This window comes from Poeciliopsis prolifica, unplaced genomic scaffold, assembly GCF_027474105.1.
Source record: "Poeciliopsis prolifica strain line A6 unplaced genomic scaffold, Auburn_PproV2 SCAFFOLD021, whole genome shotgun sequence".
Lineage (NCBI taxonomy): Eukaryota > Metazoa > Chordata > Actinopteri > Cyprinodontiformes > Poeciliidae > Poeciliopsis > Poeciliopsis prolifica.
Window position 1 is genome coordinate 6441586 of NW_026562396.1, and position 15536 is coordinate 6457121.

Sequence of the window (15536 nt, forward strand, 5' to 3'; positions counted from 1 at the left end):
TAGTCATAAACAAGATTTCAGTGTCGTGAGATATATTGAGAGTGATACACCAAAACACATTTCGCTCCCTCAAAGCCTTCAGAAGGTTAAAGCAGAAGGTTATTTCAGTATCATCCTCTTCCAGAGTTAAGATGTCCACTAAAAGTTACCGGTTTCGATAGACAGTTGTTGCATTTTGAGAGGAGAGATCATGCACTCTTTTATCCCTGGCCTGTCTACCATGATGCTGTTTATTATTTATCATTGTCCAAAAAGCCTCTGAGACCTTCACAGAACAGATTTAATTGTACTGAGATTAAAGTACACACAAGCAGTCCACTAACTGGTGTTGTCTGAAGGCAATTGGTCACAACCAATTAACAGGGTAAATTAGCAGGGTAAAAAAATAATAATAATAATTTGTCAGATTGATAAGAATTTCTGGTTATAATGTAAATTGTTTCACAGGGTGTGAAAAGGTGCTGGATACTGCTATGTCAGAGCAAAATCTAATGTTTATATTCCCTAGACACTAAAAAAAAATAGCTGGCGAAACAAACCTGCCATCTTGTGGCTGCACATAACAAGTACAACCGTAAAAAATGTCAAATAATCTGCAGTTTGTGGATCCTTATCGAAGAATCTTAGGTTATCATTTGTTGAAAGTTTCAGACTGCCAAATGTTCCGCGTGAGACCCAACAAACTGGAAGACAAGGTTTCGGTAAAAGCTCGGGAATGCTTTGATGGGAATTTGGACTGCTTCCGAGATCCGAGTAATTTGGCCCTTGATTATTGAAGTCACTGAAAGATTTTCCCTCGTACAATTTTTTTTACTTGTTTTTCCCCTTCCATTTTACGAAGCATTCGTGAAAAAAACTTTTAGAATTTGGTCAAACATTTCGTGTACCGGAACATTTTTATTTTATTTAGTGTTTATTCATCGTAAAACGACGTGTAATAATCCTAGTTTATGTATTGTATATATGGCAATATGATTTTAGATTCAAACGAGGTTACTGTGATGGAATAAAAAAGAGAAAAGAGAGAAATCCGAAGTACTTCATGGTTTTGATTTTCAACAAAGTGGTCAGATTGAGTCGGCTCAGTTGCGAGTGACACTATGTGCGCCATTGATATCCTTCCGACTGGAAACTTGTACACGAAATAAACGTTAGATTTAGTTTCTCGGTGTTTCTTAGCTCGATCTAGCTGCGTTATTGGTGAAATGTCTGAAGCTTTGTTGCAGTGGTGCGTGGACCAGTTACATCACAAATTTGGCCTGGAGGCATGTGAAGACATTGTCCAGTAAGTGTTAAATATTTCCTTTTAGACCGTCTATCACAAGCTGGAAGCTAGCTAATTGAATGACGGTGCGCCACTGACATGGCATGTTTTTTTTTTTTATTTTTTATAGATTTTATGTAAAGGGAAATGACGCGAGTAGACGTTTTGTGGAGCCATTTAAAGTTTTATTTTATTTTATTTTTTCATGAATGTAACAGCTTTCTAACACGTCCATTAGCTATCATCCAGCTAGCAGTTAGCTCCTCAAATCTGTTTTAAACGCTCATATCTCTGTGAATATTTTCTGACTGTCATCACTAAGCTGATGACAGTCCTGTATCCTCTAGCTGTACTGTTGTCATCAGCGTTTAGGCTTTTCTACTTCAAAAATAACTTGTGATGCAGTTTCGAAATGGCTACATTTCTGAACTTGTTTTGACAATCAGGTTGTAAGATTAAGACAACCAAGATGCTTTTTAAAATAACGCAAAGTTTAATGGAGAAAAAAATACCCTTCTGCCTTGCCTATCTATTATAACATACAGTATAAATTTTCTCTTTTGCGTCATAAATCTTCCAGAACTTTATAGGAAAAAAAGGAAGCATAACCTTTGATGAAAAATTTTGAGAAGATGATCAACTCTATAAAAAATTTCTGTGATCTCCCAGGTACATCCTCTCCATTGAAAAACCTGAGGAGATCGAGGAGTACGTGGGAGATCTTCTTCAGGGCACTGATGGAAAAAAAGGCCAGTTTATAGATGAACTCCTACACAGATGGAAGAAGAGTCAAAGACAGAGTCCGGATGCAGCCGGTCTTTTCCTTCTCAAAGAGGCCGCTTCACCAACAGGTAGGACAATAAGTATCCAGTTAACACATTTCTTGAAAAAAAAAAGTCTACCCTGACAACCTGCAGTTTCATTTAAAAAAAGCGAAAGAGGCTATGAAAGCTAACATGTATTTCTTAAATTTATGTTATTGTTTTTACAGATATGCAAGACTCCACCAAAGATACCCAGAAGAAGTCCAAACGTAAAGGACGTAACAAACAGGAAGTGGTGACTGCGAGCCAAACAGCGCCTGAACCAGAGCCAGTGAAAACCCCCATGGATCTGATGAGGGTGAGCACACATCTCAGTTTTCATATGTACTTTATTTTTAAGCGTCAGTTTATAAAGAAAACTGATAAACAGTTAGCTATCAGTTGATTGATCAATGTCTTTCCAGGCCCAGGAAAACAGCAACACTAATTCAACTAAGAAGAAAACCAAGTTCGTCAATCTCTACGCGAAAGAGGGTCAGGACAAGCTGGCTGTTCTGCTTCCGGGTCGGCACCCCTGCGAGTGCCTCGCCCAGAAGCACGCGCTCATCAACAACTGCCTCAGCTGCGGGCGAATTGTGTGCGACCAGGAGGGCTCAGGACCCTGCCTCTTCTGTGGAAGCCTGGTGAGCAAATTTAGCTCCAATAACGTTCCTAGCTTTTAGTTTTGGTTAACAATTTTTTTTATTTTTCTTTTGTGCATCTTTATTTCAGGTTTGCACTAAAGAGGAGCAGGAGATTTTACAACGAGACTCCAACAAAAGTCAAAAACTCAGAAAAAAGCTTATGGGAGGTCAGAGTCCAAGCTTCTCAGACTGAGCTCAATAAATATGAAGTTTCTAAGTCATGTCATCTGCAAATTGTTAGTTTTTTTTTGTTTTTTTTATGTTGTTACCAGATGCTGGAGAAAGGGAGCTTCTTCCACATCAGGAAGCCAATCTGAAAGCTGGGCTAGAGAAAGCAGTTCAGCACAAAGACAAACTGCTGGAATTTGACAGGAACAGGTATCTTAAAACACACTGCTACTCAGAAATGAGCATGTTTACTGGTGTAAATACATGGCACCTGGTCAAAACCTACCTGTTTTAATTCACGGCCCTGTTCAACTGCAGTGTCAGGAGGACGCAGGTGCTGGATGATGAGTCGGATTACTTTGCTACCGAGTCCAATCAGTGGCTGTCGCCCAATGAGAGAGAGAAGATGAGGAAGGCGGAAGAAGACTTGCGAGAACTTCGCCACGCCTCTCGTAAGGACAGGAAGATCACTCTGGATTTCGCTGGCAGACGAGTCATTGATGAGGGGAACGACATGAACGAGTATTACAGCAAGTAAGATCACTTGACTGCGCTTTCGTGTTGTAAATTGGCTGCAAACCCAAACAAGAGAAACATGTGACATTTTTGGAATTGTTGTTTAGGCTGGATGAGGCTCTCAAAAATATGAACAGTGGGTCAGCACCACAGACTCCTGGACATCCTGAAAGAAGAAGTGGAAAGCAGAACCTCACAGAGCTGGTCAACCCAAACATTAAGCAGTCTGCGCCACAAGTAAGTCACATCAAAAGGACAAAGTAACTAGATAAAGGCAGTTATGTTGTTTCTTTATATTTTTAAAAAAATGACCTGAAACAGAACTTGTTCAGGTAAGCAGTGACAATTATGATTCCACAATGTATCACACTCTATTGTTATTTGGGTCCGTGTCCTCGACAAGATGCATATCGTGTAAAGCTACTTGAGGTGCAATAAATATTGGTTATTTATTTGAGTACAATGCATTCAGAATCTGTGTCAGAAATGCTGTACATTTGTTGAGTCATGAATATTGCAGCTTTTTAAATGCCTTAGAAGAAAAACAAAAGTGATCAGAAAGCCATTGGGAAGCTACAGCTAAACTGTTTCAATGCCATAACAGCAGACGCTGTACATTTCCCATAAATTGATTTTTAAGCACCTTGGTGATGCATCAAAAAGAGGAGTTGTCACCTCAGAAAGCTCTTTGTGTGGCTAATTTAGTGAGCAAAAAAGAGATTTCTAAGTTTCTACTTGGCCTCAATCAGGCCTCATAAAACTGAAAATCAGCCAATTTATGATTGGATCTCTTACACAAAAATTCTTCATAAGCCATAAGAAGGATTTGTAATACATTTTGGCACTATTTTTTAAACCTAGTGGGTGGACACTGGAGGCAGGGATCGCCAAAACCAACCAATGGAGCAGAGAAAAAATTTGACAGAAGAAAAAGGAGGAGAAGAGCGCCACAGGTTGAGACTCCAAGACAAAGAGCTGCAGGAGATTTCTGACGGCGGCTGGTGTCTGAGTATGCATCAGCCCTGGGCCTCACTGCTGGTAAAAGGCATTAAGAGGTAACCAAGGACAGAGTACTAGATATACATCTTTCAAAATAGGCAAATCCTTTTATTTAGTCCTTATTAGAAAAAAATGAATACACTCAATGTTAAAGATTTTGCATCTTGTCTGAATGTAGGGTAGAAGGTCGCACCTGGTACACATCACACAGAGGTCGCCTTTGGATAGCTGCAGCAGCCAAAAAACCCACAGCTCAGGAGATCGCTGAGGTGGAACAAATGTACCGCCACATCTACAAGAAAGGTATGACTAACTTATAACAGAAATAAGTCAACAAAGACTGAATTGATCATAATTACGAATAGAATTTGTTTGTGTTCAGCATTATTAAAAAGCTACTGACGCAAAACAAAAAACACAAAAGAAGCACATATATATACCTTTAAATAGATGATGTTGAAAAGTCCCTAAACACCAGCAGAAGCATGTTTAATTCACAACTGTGTTTGGGTCAAAGGTTGAGGTAGATAAGTCTTTTATACCTCAATATTTCTGCTTGTTTTTCAAAAAGACCATTTGACTGGAAAGTTAAAAAATAAATATTTGGTTATATGGTTAATATGTTAAGTCATTTTTTTCTTTTCCACATACTGTTAAAAGTTCTAATAGTGTAATTTTTTTTTTTTAAGTGTTAATATTTTACTTTTAATTTCAGTGATTCTCAAAATGTTCTGCTATTTTTGAATGCCACATAGCATACCATTTTTTTTATTTACGTTTTTTTTTTTTTTTTTTGGAGAGTGCCTATTAGTGGGACAGAAAATTATCAAGCTTTCTGATAACAACATGCTCAGTTGGGAATAGGTCGAAACTGGTGTGAACAATAGTTTTAGACGTGTCCATAACTGACAATGCTGCTCTCCTGGTCTCTGCAGAGCCAAACTTTCCCAAAGATTATCCCACCGGATGTCTTCTGGGTTGCGTTAACGTGACCGAGTGCCTGTCTCAGGAGCAGTTTAGACAACAGGTTGGTGAATCACATCCTCTGATTATACTCTTTTTGAAAGGCACAGCAACACTTGAACACTAAGGCTGCAGTATAATTTCCTGCCAGCAGAGGTCAGACTGCGCTGCTTTTTATTTGCCACATCATATTTTCTCCCACCAGAGGCAGAATTCGCCACAGGAGCTGAATGCGAGCTTCTTCACTGCACCATTATAAATCTGATAGTTAAACACTCAGTACTTCCAACAGTCACTCTTTGTTTGGGGAATTGGCGGGAAAAAAGTATTTAAAGCAGATGAAAGTGGATTTTCTCTAAAGATGTGTTGTGATTCTGCTTTCTGCTTTCATGAGCTTACAAACCGCGACCTTAAGCTTTCATTTCCATTTAACATAAATTATGACACAGTTGGCAAGTTTAAACTAATCTGAACTGCTTTGCCTCTGAAACTGAAATAGTTTTTTTTGTTGTTGTTTAAATGTTTCTATGTTTACCTTCCATTTTATGTCATTAATACACTGAATGGTCATTAGAGATTTAAGAAGAGCGTCTAATATTCATAACAACTGATTTTATTTCATTGGAAATTGCGGTCTCTGTGACCTTTTTAATAAATGAATAAATAATATTTACTCTAGTAGCCATACTACTACTAATACGAGTGATATAGAAGTTTTTTGAAGGTGTAGGTTTATATTTATGCTTTTACAGTGCAGTGTTTTCCTTCTTTGTTTCTGTCCGAGTATTTCTGAAACAGAAATGCCTGCCCTGCTTTGCTGCATCGTCAGCTACTGAAGTCTTCATGTTTGCATGCACATAAAGGCTTTCAAAATTATATTCTTGAAACAACATCGAATTAGGACCCAATTCAATTGCCTGTATTCTATTTTATGCCTCTAATAAAGTTTGATGTTGTAATACCAACAGATGCAAAAATAGTGTGGAGACCGTTTTTAATTAGTTTTTATTTCCACCATTTCAGCGAATGAAGTAAAGTAATCAGATGCAATTCGTTTTAATTACACGGCTAATAGTGTTTTTGTGAAGGTCCTGTGTACTGGCACGTTTTTCTTTTGGGAAACATGTTGGACAAATATACTCCAGTCTTGCAAAGTTACCAGCTTTCTCGCAGATGTTTGCACACACTTGTTTACTATATTAGACTGGAGCAGATCACATATGGAAATTGTCTCTTGTTGCAAAACAGACTCAAAGGAGGGGGCAGAAAAAGAGGGATACAAAAAATAGCATCCATGCTTTTCTTTGAGTCGTGTTCTACTTGTGTTTTCATGTGTCTTTAAGACCCAGTTTCACACACACACACACACACACACACACACACACACACACACACACACACACACACACACACACACACATATGCGTCTTTCTTCATGCAGCCGGTTGTCTTCTGTCTGAAAAGCTTTCAGAATGTGTGCTGCGACACGATTGCATTCTGACTGCAGGGACCTGTAAATTTAAGGGCTTTTTTCCCCCTTTTGTGCTCCGTTCTCATTCTCTCCTCCACCACTCATTCCACCCAGGGCTGTAAAATCATGTTTGCAGGCTGTGTGACTGCCCTTTCATCCCGTGAAAGGGTGTGTGTGCATCTGTGCGTATGTGTCCACTTGCACTGAGCAGCCATAAATAACCCCTTCCCACACACATACACACACATACAATGGCCCCCGTTAAAAAAAAGAAGAGAAAGCAAGGCAGATGTAAAAAAAAAAAAAAAGGAAAGAAAAATGAGTCAACCAGAGAGAAATAATACCACCAAACGCCTAACGATGGTGTTAAGCTGAAGGTTAACGTGCATTTCATTCAACTTGGTAGAAAAAGTAGCATCTATTATCCATTTAGCCTTTTAATCTCGCTTCCTTTCTAGTTCCAAGGAGGCGCGTTGTGTTGGTGCATAGTAGCACATAGCTGTGCTGCTAGGCAGTGTGAGTGGGTGAGGTGTAGGATTTACTGTCCTGAGCTGGCAGCTGTGGGTGGTTAAAAGAGGGGTGGTGAAGGACAAACAGCCATTATTCTTCAGGCTTTTCTAAATCTGTCCCAAGTGATGTCTGAAATGTATTCAGAGAAAGTAGAATGTGGGTAGATCAGGAAAGACATGAGTGAGGCACTAAAAATTTATAAATGCGTAAAAAAAAAATACTAAAAATGGTATCGCCGCTTAATGTCATCCATGTGCCGTAGCGGTCATTCCCCTGTTGGAGCGCTGCTGCGTAAATCAGCACCGCAACTGCAATAATATAGAAGCAGACTGTATAGAAAGCAAACCTGCGGCTGAGCAGGGATTTCGTTCGCTTGACTTGCACCGATTCTTTCTCTAGTTAGAAGCTGACTGCTGTATCAATCCGTCCTCCAGATAATCTCTCACTCCAGCTCCCCAGCCCCTCTCAACCACTGATCATTTGTGAGCCATTATGGTCTGTGCTGCCTCTCTCCTCTCTCACTGCTCAGTGCTCACTCAGCAGCGGGGTGGAGAGGCACGACTGGCAGAGGACGGCGGGGGGGTTGGTCGGGTTGGGATAATATATAGTGTCTTGCAAAGGGTTTTCACGCCTCTTGATTTCACATTCTGTCACATGAGAATCGGAAGTTTCAATTTATTTTACTGGGATTTTATGTGATAGACCAACATCAGGCAGTGTGTAAAAGTGATTCAGAGTTTTATTTGGTTTTTAAACCTTTTAACAGATTAAGAATCTGGAAAGTGTGGCATGTGTGAACCAACTTACTTGTGCAATGCTTATTCTTTGCGAGATAGAATGGATAACGTCTCGAAGAAACCATTTTGGAATGTTGCCACAGATTTAGTTCAGGAGTTTGACTAGGCCATTCTAGCACATGAATATGCTTTGATCTATTGTAGTTCTGGCTCCATGTTTAGGGTCACTGGTGGATTTAAGGTGCATTTCTGCTCCAGTCAACAGCTTTTCAGGTAGTTTTCTTCGTGTCGGTTTTTTTCCACGCATGTTTTGCATGCAGGCTACAAAAATTGACCTTTTGGACCACTTTCATTCATGTTTTCCCATGTATCCTCAAGGCAAACCGCTAATTGGCTTTTGGTTTTCTTTTGCAATGGCTTTTTTTTCCTTGGCTGCTCTTCCATAAATGCCAAATTTGTGAAGTCTTTCATCAGATTCTTCCAGCTGAGTTGCGAGATCTCTGCAGCTTTTACAGAGCTTTTACATAGACCTTCTTGCTAATTTTCTTAGGTTTTTGTTTGCTTAACTTTGCTTCAAACCAGTGTAGAAGCTGAGATTGAAGTACACAGAAGTGGACTGTGATCACCAATCAGGTGGCTTCCCAAGTAATTTACACTCGCTTTTGTTTAAAGGTATGAGAGTAAAGAAGGTTGGAGATACGCTTTTTTTTATTTTTAATGACATAAAATCAACTTTTAGCTTGGGGAAATTTGGAAATAAGACAGAAGTTGTTGGAAAAGGCTGATGATCACAAGAAGGGCTTTAGAGGAGGTCTGCATGGGCACAAGTTGTGATTCTTTTTTTCTGCTATGTGCGGAGTCAAATTGGATTTTTGTAGCTATCCAAAGACCCTCAGTATGAATGATGTAGAAAAAGTTTTGCATCATTCGCAGATGTTGAATAAGCTCATGAATGTATTTTATTCACCACAGGAACTCAGCGTTGAAGTCTGACATAACACATCCCCCATCCCGGGAGGAAATGTGAGATACACACATATTTGAGACATGACTTGTTCTGAATGGTTTCCATCAGCAGGTTTCAGCTGGTGTCGAGTCACGTTTGACCTCTACAACACTCACTGCATGAACAATGCTAATTTTATTCTACTGATTGACGACGACAACAACAAACAGAAAGGAGCTAAAGGAGGAAGATTATTTAAGGTGTGGTGAGAGGATAAGCACATGTTTGAATAATCGAGAAAGAAAGCTGTTGTCAATTTAGTTGCTTCGCTCAGAGAGTCCTGGTGTCACTGTTATCGCCGACCGGGACCAGTTAACAACATTTTCAGAAATAAATCGCTTTCCATTAATTTTGATTGCATTTGCTTGTATTGGTATCATGTATAAAGGAGTACCCCAATGCACTTTAGTAATATTTTGAAGCAAAACTCAACCAAAAGCATTTTTGTGGTATTTGGTGTTTTTATTGCCAGGTCTCTTGCTTAACAAATCAATTAATTGGTGTTCTCTTTATATTTAAAGCAGCTGCCTTATATATATATATACCAGGCACACGGTGCCGTTTTGTAGGACAATCAAGTAACTTTGTCACCTTCTGCTGTTAACAAGGTCAACAAAATTTTGTCAACGTCTGTTAAATTGTTAAAATGCTGCTTCACGACAAGAATTTCTGTTAAGAAAATGTGTGCGTAAATATCAAAAACATCTCAAAGAAAATTTGATTTAGCATCATAGCCATTTGACACCTTGAAATAATTTCCCTCTGTCTTTTTAAGAATTTGTCATCACTTCTTTGCCTTTCCTTTGCTTTTCTTCATATCAACGCAAATCAAAGACATAGATGCTTGCATACACTCAAAAATATATAGTTTAAGTACAGCCTTTGACAGAAGTCAGTTTTATCCATCCCAAAATCCGTTTTGAGATGTTTTTGGAATCATTGTCCTGTTGGAACATTGAGTTGAGTACAGCATACTGAATCAATTGAGGATACTCTAAGGTTTAATAACAATGAGCAATTGGAAGGAATGTGTTATTAAATAAAAAAAATATTATTTTTTTTGGTAAAGTGTCTTGAGACAACTTTTGTTGTGAATTGTTGCCATATTAATAATCTAAATTGTGTTGTGTTTAAGTTTTAACCATCTGACCCCAGCCATCAGTCTAAGATTAAAGGAAAATGGTCAGGATGTTTAAAAATCAACCCAGGTAAAATTAAGAACTAAGTCTGTCATGAACTGGAATAGGTGTTGCTATCCACAATGAAGCAAGTGTGTCATATTTAAAGACTCAGAGGGTGTTGACCAAAAAAGAAGTGCCTGCTCCAAAATTAGTACCTTCCAGTTTGACTTAAATTGGCAGCTACTCGCACAGAAAAGCCAAAAGATTTCTGGAGAAAAGACATATGGTTAGACGGAACAAGAAATTGAGCTGTCTGGCCACAATGTCAAGAAGTATGTTTGCAGAAGAGAAGGGGAGGCTTTTAACCCCAAGAAAGCTGTACCAGCGTTCGAACATAGTGGTTAAAACTGCTGAGGGTCATTTTAGCTGCCGGTGGAACTAGAGTATAGAACCAAGTGAATGGAAATTAAGAAGTCAAGTGATTGAACTTCACTTTACAACAAAAATGTCTGTATATATATACATATATCTATCTATATATATACTGTATGTTTTTTTAAATGCTCTGAAAATGTATATCCTTCACATTTTTATTGACCTCTTTTAATTGCTGATGCGCTTTTTGAATGCTCCCATTGATATTTCACTGATTTATCTTTGGTTATGAGCTCCAGGACTTTGAAGTCGGAAGGTTTTCAATACAAAACCTTAATCTTTGTCTCCCTCCAAGGATTCACAACACTGGCATGGTCACTCCAAAACATTAATCTTACTTCCAGATAGAAGAAACATTTGGAAGAATATTTAGCTTTTCCAACAATTGAAACGGTCAACTTTTTTTTTTTTCCATGGAAAAAGTAGACAAAAACATAACACTTTAGTAATGATTTTGGCATTGTCACATACCGGTTTCTATAAGGAAAAGATTGGACCTTGACCTGAGTGCAAATGTTTAAGGAAATATTTTATCAGTCATTTGTTTTGTTAATCATGGAAGAACCTTTACACTCATGCATGGTTTTTAAATAATCCTCTTATAAGGTCAGGCAAAGTGGAGAGAATACACACACACACACACGCGCAAAAACACAACACCCAAATCAAATCAGTGCTTAATGTTGTCACCCTTTGGCAGGTAGGCCATTCACAGCACCGCCGTACCTCTGTGGATCTTGGCTGTCTCGTTGTCTTCTGTCTCTTAGTGTAATCCCAGATTGACTCAGTGTTGATGAGATCAGGGGTTTTGTTTGGGCCAGGCCATCTGGTGTTCGACTCCTCGTTCTTCGTGGCGCTGGAGATGGTTTTGTTTGACGTAGTTGTTCTACAGCAGACTAAACTGGAATCATAAGATGTCTTTTTCAATGAACGGGGTGTGTATGTGTGTCGGATACTTTAAATGATTTGTTTTGTTCTGGGTAATTCCCTCTCACTCGCTGGCATTGCTTCTTTTTTTTTTCTTCCATTTTTTATGAGCAATGTTCTTTTATTTTAACAAGGCTGTAAGTTGTTGGGTATAATACTTTATCACCGCGTGTTTCTAATCGGTTGTTTTGCAGCTCGGCAAGATCGAACGCACAAGCACATGTGAGATAACTGGAGCCAGGCTAAGACCACATCACACAGCTCTGAACCCGAAGCCCCTTATCTGTTAAAAGAAGTGCTGGTTCCTGTGGAATTCCATTTGTGCGCGCTCTCCTCCTGACCTCCACAGTGGAGCTCCCGTGCTTGTTAGGCGAGCTGGAAGCTCCGACTGATGCCTGAGTTTCCTTGTGTGGTAATGTGATATTTATATGCTGAAAGCCTTCCTGCCAGCATGCCTCTCACACTCGCGCACACACCCACACACACACACACACACACACACACACACACACACCACACACACACACACACACACACACACACACACACACACACACACACACACACACACACACACAGTCTCTCTAACACACACAGGATATATTGGATGCATTCCAAAGGAAGGGAAGTCAGGCATTTCTTTTTCTTTTTTTGTCTTCCTCTGTTTTCGTCTATAACATTGTTCGACTCTGTAAAGATGGCTACTTCCCTCTTTTCTTTTTTGTCATTGCAATCTCACCCCAGGCCGGCGGTGTAAAACTTCATAGACTATTCATTTTATGCATGCTGAACAGACTAGCGCACTTATTATCAGTCAAGCATCTTTCAGCCTTTCTGGTGAACCTTGTTCATGCGCTGACATTCCTCCCCTTCCTCCTTCTTCCTCGCTGGGCGCTTTGCCATGGCAGAGAGGTCAGACATCATGTGATTCTGCAGCAGTGTGTAGAATGCATTCAGCTAAGAGCCCCCCTCAGCACTGGACGGCGACCAGATAAACCTCAGTCGCAGGTTTTCCACAGCATGAAAAATACATCGAACCATCTGCCATACTTAAAATGGCCTGCTACTGCTGTCCACAGACCACTTCATTAAATGTCACAGTCCCTGTCGATTGGGAAGCTGACACTGAAGGCCCTTTATTATCGGCCCCCTCGCTGTGTTCTTCTCATTTAGCAGCCTTTGTTCCCCTTTCTGTATGCTGATCACAGGAATATGAGGCAATAAAGAAAGCCATACGTGCCGTGTTCCAGGCGGCTTTCTTTGATGCTGGCTTGATGAAAACAACTCACATTTAAGGAGCGGTAACTCAATACCAGTCTGTGTAGAGAGGTCAACTAAATTTCACCATTTTCATCATCTTTTCTATTTGACTAAATCACTGGTGTAAAAAAACGGTGTCCTCAAGATATTTTTAAACTATAACAGTGTCTTGTCTCTCTCTGCTTAAGTGGAAAACGGCGCTGAGGTTATAGTGATTATGTAGTCATTACTCCTTCACAGTCCTTGAGACTATAAACAGGAAAGCCTGCAGGGTATACCCTGACTGTTGCACCGTCGACTGATATTATTGACCGTTGACAGGAAATGGAATGATGATGGTAAACAAGTGCTGGCAGATCTTTAGTTAGTTAGAAAAAACTCAGCTTTGGCTTTTAGAGTTTCAGATAAACTCCATTAACTCCAGACATTTATAGTTATAAATGTTTGTTGTCTTGTCGGCTTAATAAACTTGATAATTGTGGTTGGTGGAGCTCAACTGATATGCCCAGTTCCAACATTTAGAAATCAGAGCTGCTTAATATATTTTTTTTACTTAGTATTGCATTTTTGCCAATTATTTGGGGCATGGAGTATCTACGCATGAGGGAGATTGCTGTTGCATCAAGACAAATATTCAAAGTACAATTTATTTTGTTTGTTACTATACACATGTACAATGAGATTTAAAGCTAGCCCCAGAACAGATGATAAGTGATGGTGATATTTGTAATATGGAATCAATCAAATACACACATACACAATAACATCAGATAATTAGTGCAAGTGGGCATTTAGGTGTTAATTACATAAATATCCAGAGCGTTCCATAGACAGACATATCCGCACTATACCAGCATAAACTATTTTCAATTGAAATTTTAATGAACGTTTACACCATATCAGGATTTTTAGTTATTGTATTTTTTAAGTACTTAAGCTTGCTGATGATATTGTAGTCCCAAATAAGTAGAGAGCACTTACAGGTATTAAGGTATGCCAAGGTTTCAAAAGGCTTTCCAAGTAAAAGTGCGAGGATTAACAAAGTTTTCTCTGCTTGTAGAAAGCAATATCGCTTTGCTACTTCTTCATCAGTTGCTGTACCCTGTTGGCTAGCTGCCTGAGGAAAGCATTTACATTTTCTTCTGCATATTTGACTGCTTTGAAAGAATTCTGGTTGCTAAAAGAGCTGTGGTTTGAAAACTATATCAGCACTAACCATGAATCTGTATTGAGATAGTTTTCTTTTAATAGCTACAGCTAGTTGTGAGCCAGTTATAACCTGTCTATTTAATTGCTCTACATTAATAGTTTTACTTGATAAGTAACATATTAGCAAACTAATGTTAAATATTTTGCGCCAACAGCATCTAAATTACAGAAAACAATAAATACATAATATAAATGTCATAATCAGTATATTAGCAGGAGCAATTCTGTCATTGAACCAGAAAAATGTATCACTTGGCACACTTGTTTTAAATTTCAGTCAAGTTGATATACTGGTGACTCCCACTTCATTCCCTCCCTAGTCCTAACTTTAAAGCTGAGCATCCGTTTTGTTTTTGTCTGTATGAAAACAATCTTCGGGTTGCCAGTTTGTGCTCTCTGTGAAATAAAGCTCCAACTGTGTTAAACAATGTTTGCATAAAACAAGACCTCTATAGATGTTAATGTTGTGATCTTCCTAATGCTTTGCTGCAGGCAGAATTCTGCCTCCCCTTCCTTATAATAAGCTTTAATGAAGCATGGAATCAATATGTTTGACATTTATCTCCCATCTTCACATCTGGTGTTTGTTGACGATGCCCCAAAATGGCTCCTCATGAGGCCAGCGTGTGTGCCAGCTCTGTGTTTTGGAAGAAGGAAATGAGTGAAGGTTGTGTCAACTTGTGTGGCGTAGTCTGTAAGTACTTTGCACAAAGCCAGCAGGCGACCATGTTTTCCTGCTATGATGTTATCAGGGATTGTAAAAGATCTTAGCGTAATGCCTTTTCCCTTCTAAATGGGAGCGCAGATATTACCCCTCACAGAATCTAGATAATTATGGGGGTTTCTGCGTTCTCCAGGCGTGTTTATGCAATGTGTGCTCATTGGAGAGTGATGTTTATCCCTCCAAGCTACAGCCTAGCAGCAGTATTACAACGACAATCTCTTCTCAAGAGGGAGAACTGGAAAGACAGAGAGCGAGAGACTCTCTGCCACTGCGGGTCAGAGATTACAAACTCAATTGTACTCTGCTGGGTGACATGTCTGCTCAGCAACTTCCTGCCAGTGACAGCGGAGGAGAGGAAAGTATGGAGAGAAAGAGAGGGAGCGAGAGGCCAACTGTGCTTCTAGTGCCATTAATCTTTCTCTCATTGTGTTCAGCAAAATATAGCCTCCACTTGTCCAGTAAACCACTAAGTGGGACTTATTTTCAGCTGGCATTCACAGTAAAAGTCATTATGACTTCTATAAATAATAAATATTATTATTAGTTAGAGTTCTTTGCACAGTGGGCTGTTGTTGTTTGACATTTTTCTTTTAAATTTGCTCTTTGAAGGAAAAATAAAATCTAGTTCTTTAAATCTGGTGGATATAAGGGGAGAGAGACATGACCGTGTGGGTGCGTAGGCGTGTGTGTGTGTGTGGATGCACGCACTGCCCACTTTCCCATGCACATTTGTTCAAGTACTTGGAACACATACAGTGACTCAGCCAGTCACATGGCAG

The 15536-nt window shown here is 39.4% G+C and overlaps 1 protein-coding gene across 1 annotated transcript in view; it reads left to right on the top strand.

Moving 5' to 3' along the window:
• Window positions 1-1131: 1131 nt before the first annotated feature.
• The window catches only part of trip4 (thyroid hormone receptor interactor 4), an 85237-nt gene continuing 70832 nt past the window's right edge, over window positions 1132-15536 (top strand). The window contains exons 1-11 of the mRNA XM_055044893.1: window positions 1132-1285; window positions 1934-2115; window positions 2256-2386; window positions 2493-2711; window positions 2800-2878; window positions 2984-3089; window positions 3198-3413; window positions 3503-3632; window positions 4257-4450; window positions 4573-4697; window positions 5330-5421. Coding sequence (XP_054900868.1) covers window positions 1206-1285; window positions 1934-2115; window positions 2256-2386; window positions 2493-2711; window positions 2800-2878; window positions 2984-3089; window positions 3198-3413; window positions 3503-3632; window positions 4257-4450; window positions 4573-4697; window positions 5330-5421 — 1554 coding nt within the window. The 5' untranslated portion in view covers window positions 1132-1205. The remainder of the gene's footprint in view (window positions 1286-1933; window positions 2116-2255; window positions 2387-2492; window positions 2712-2799; window positions 2879-2983; window positions 3090-3197; window positions 3414-3502; window positions 3633-4256; window positions 4451-4572; window positions 4698-5329; window positions 5422-15536) is intronic.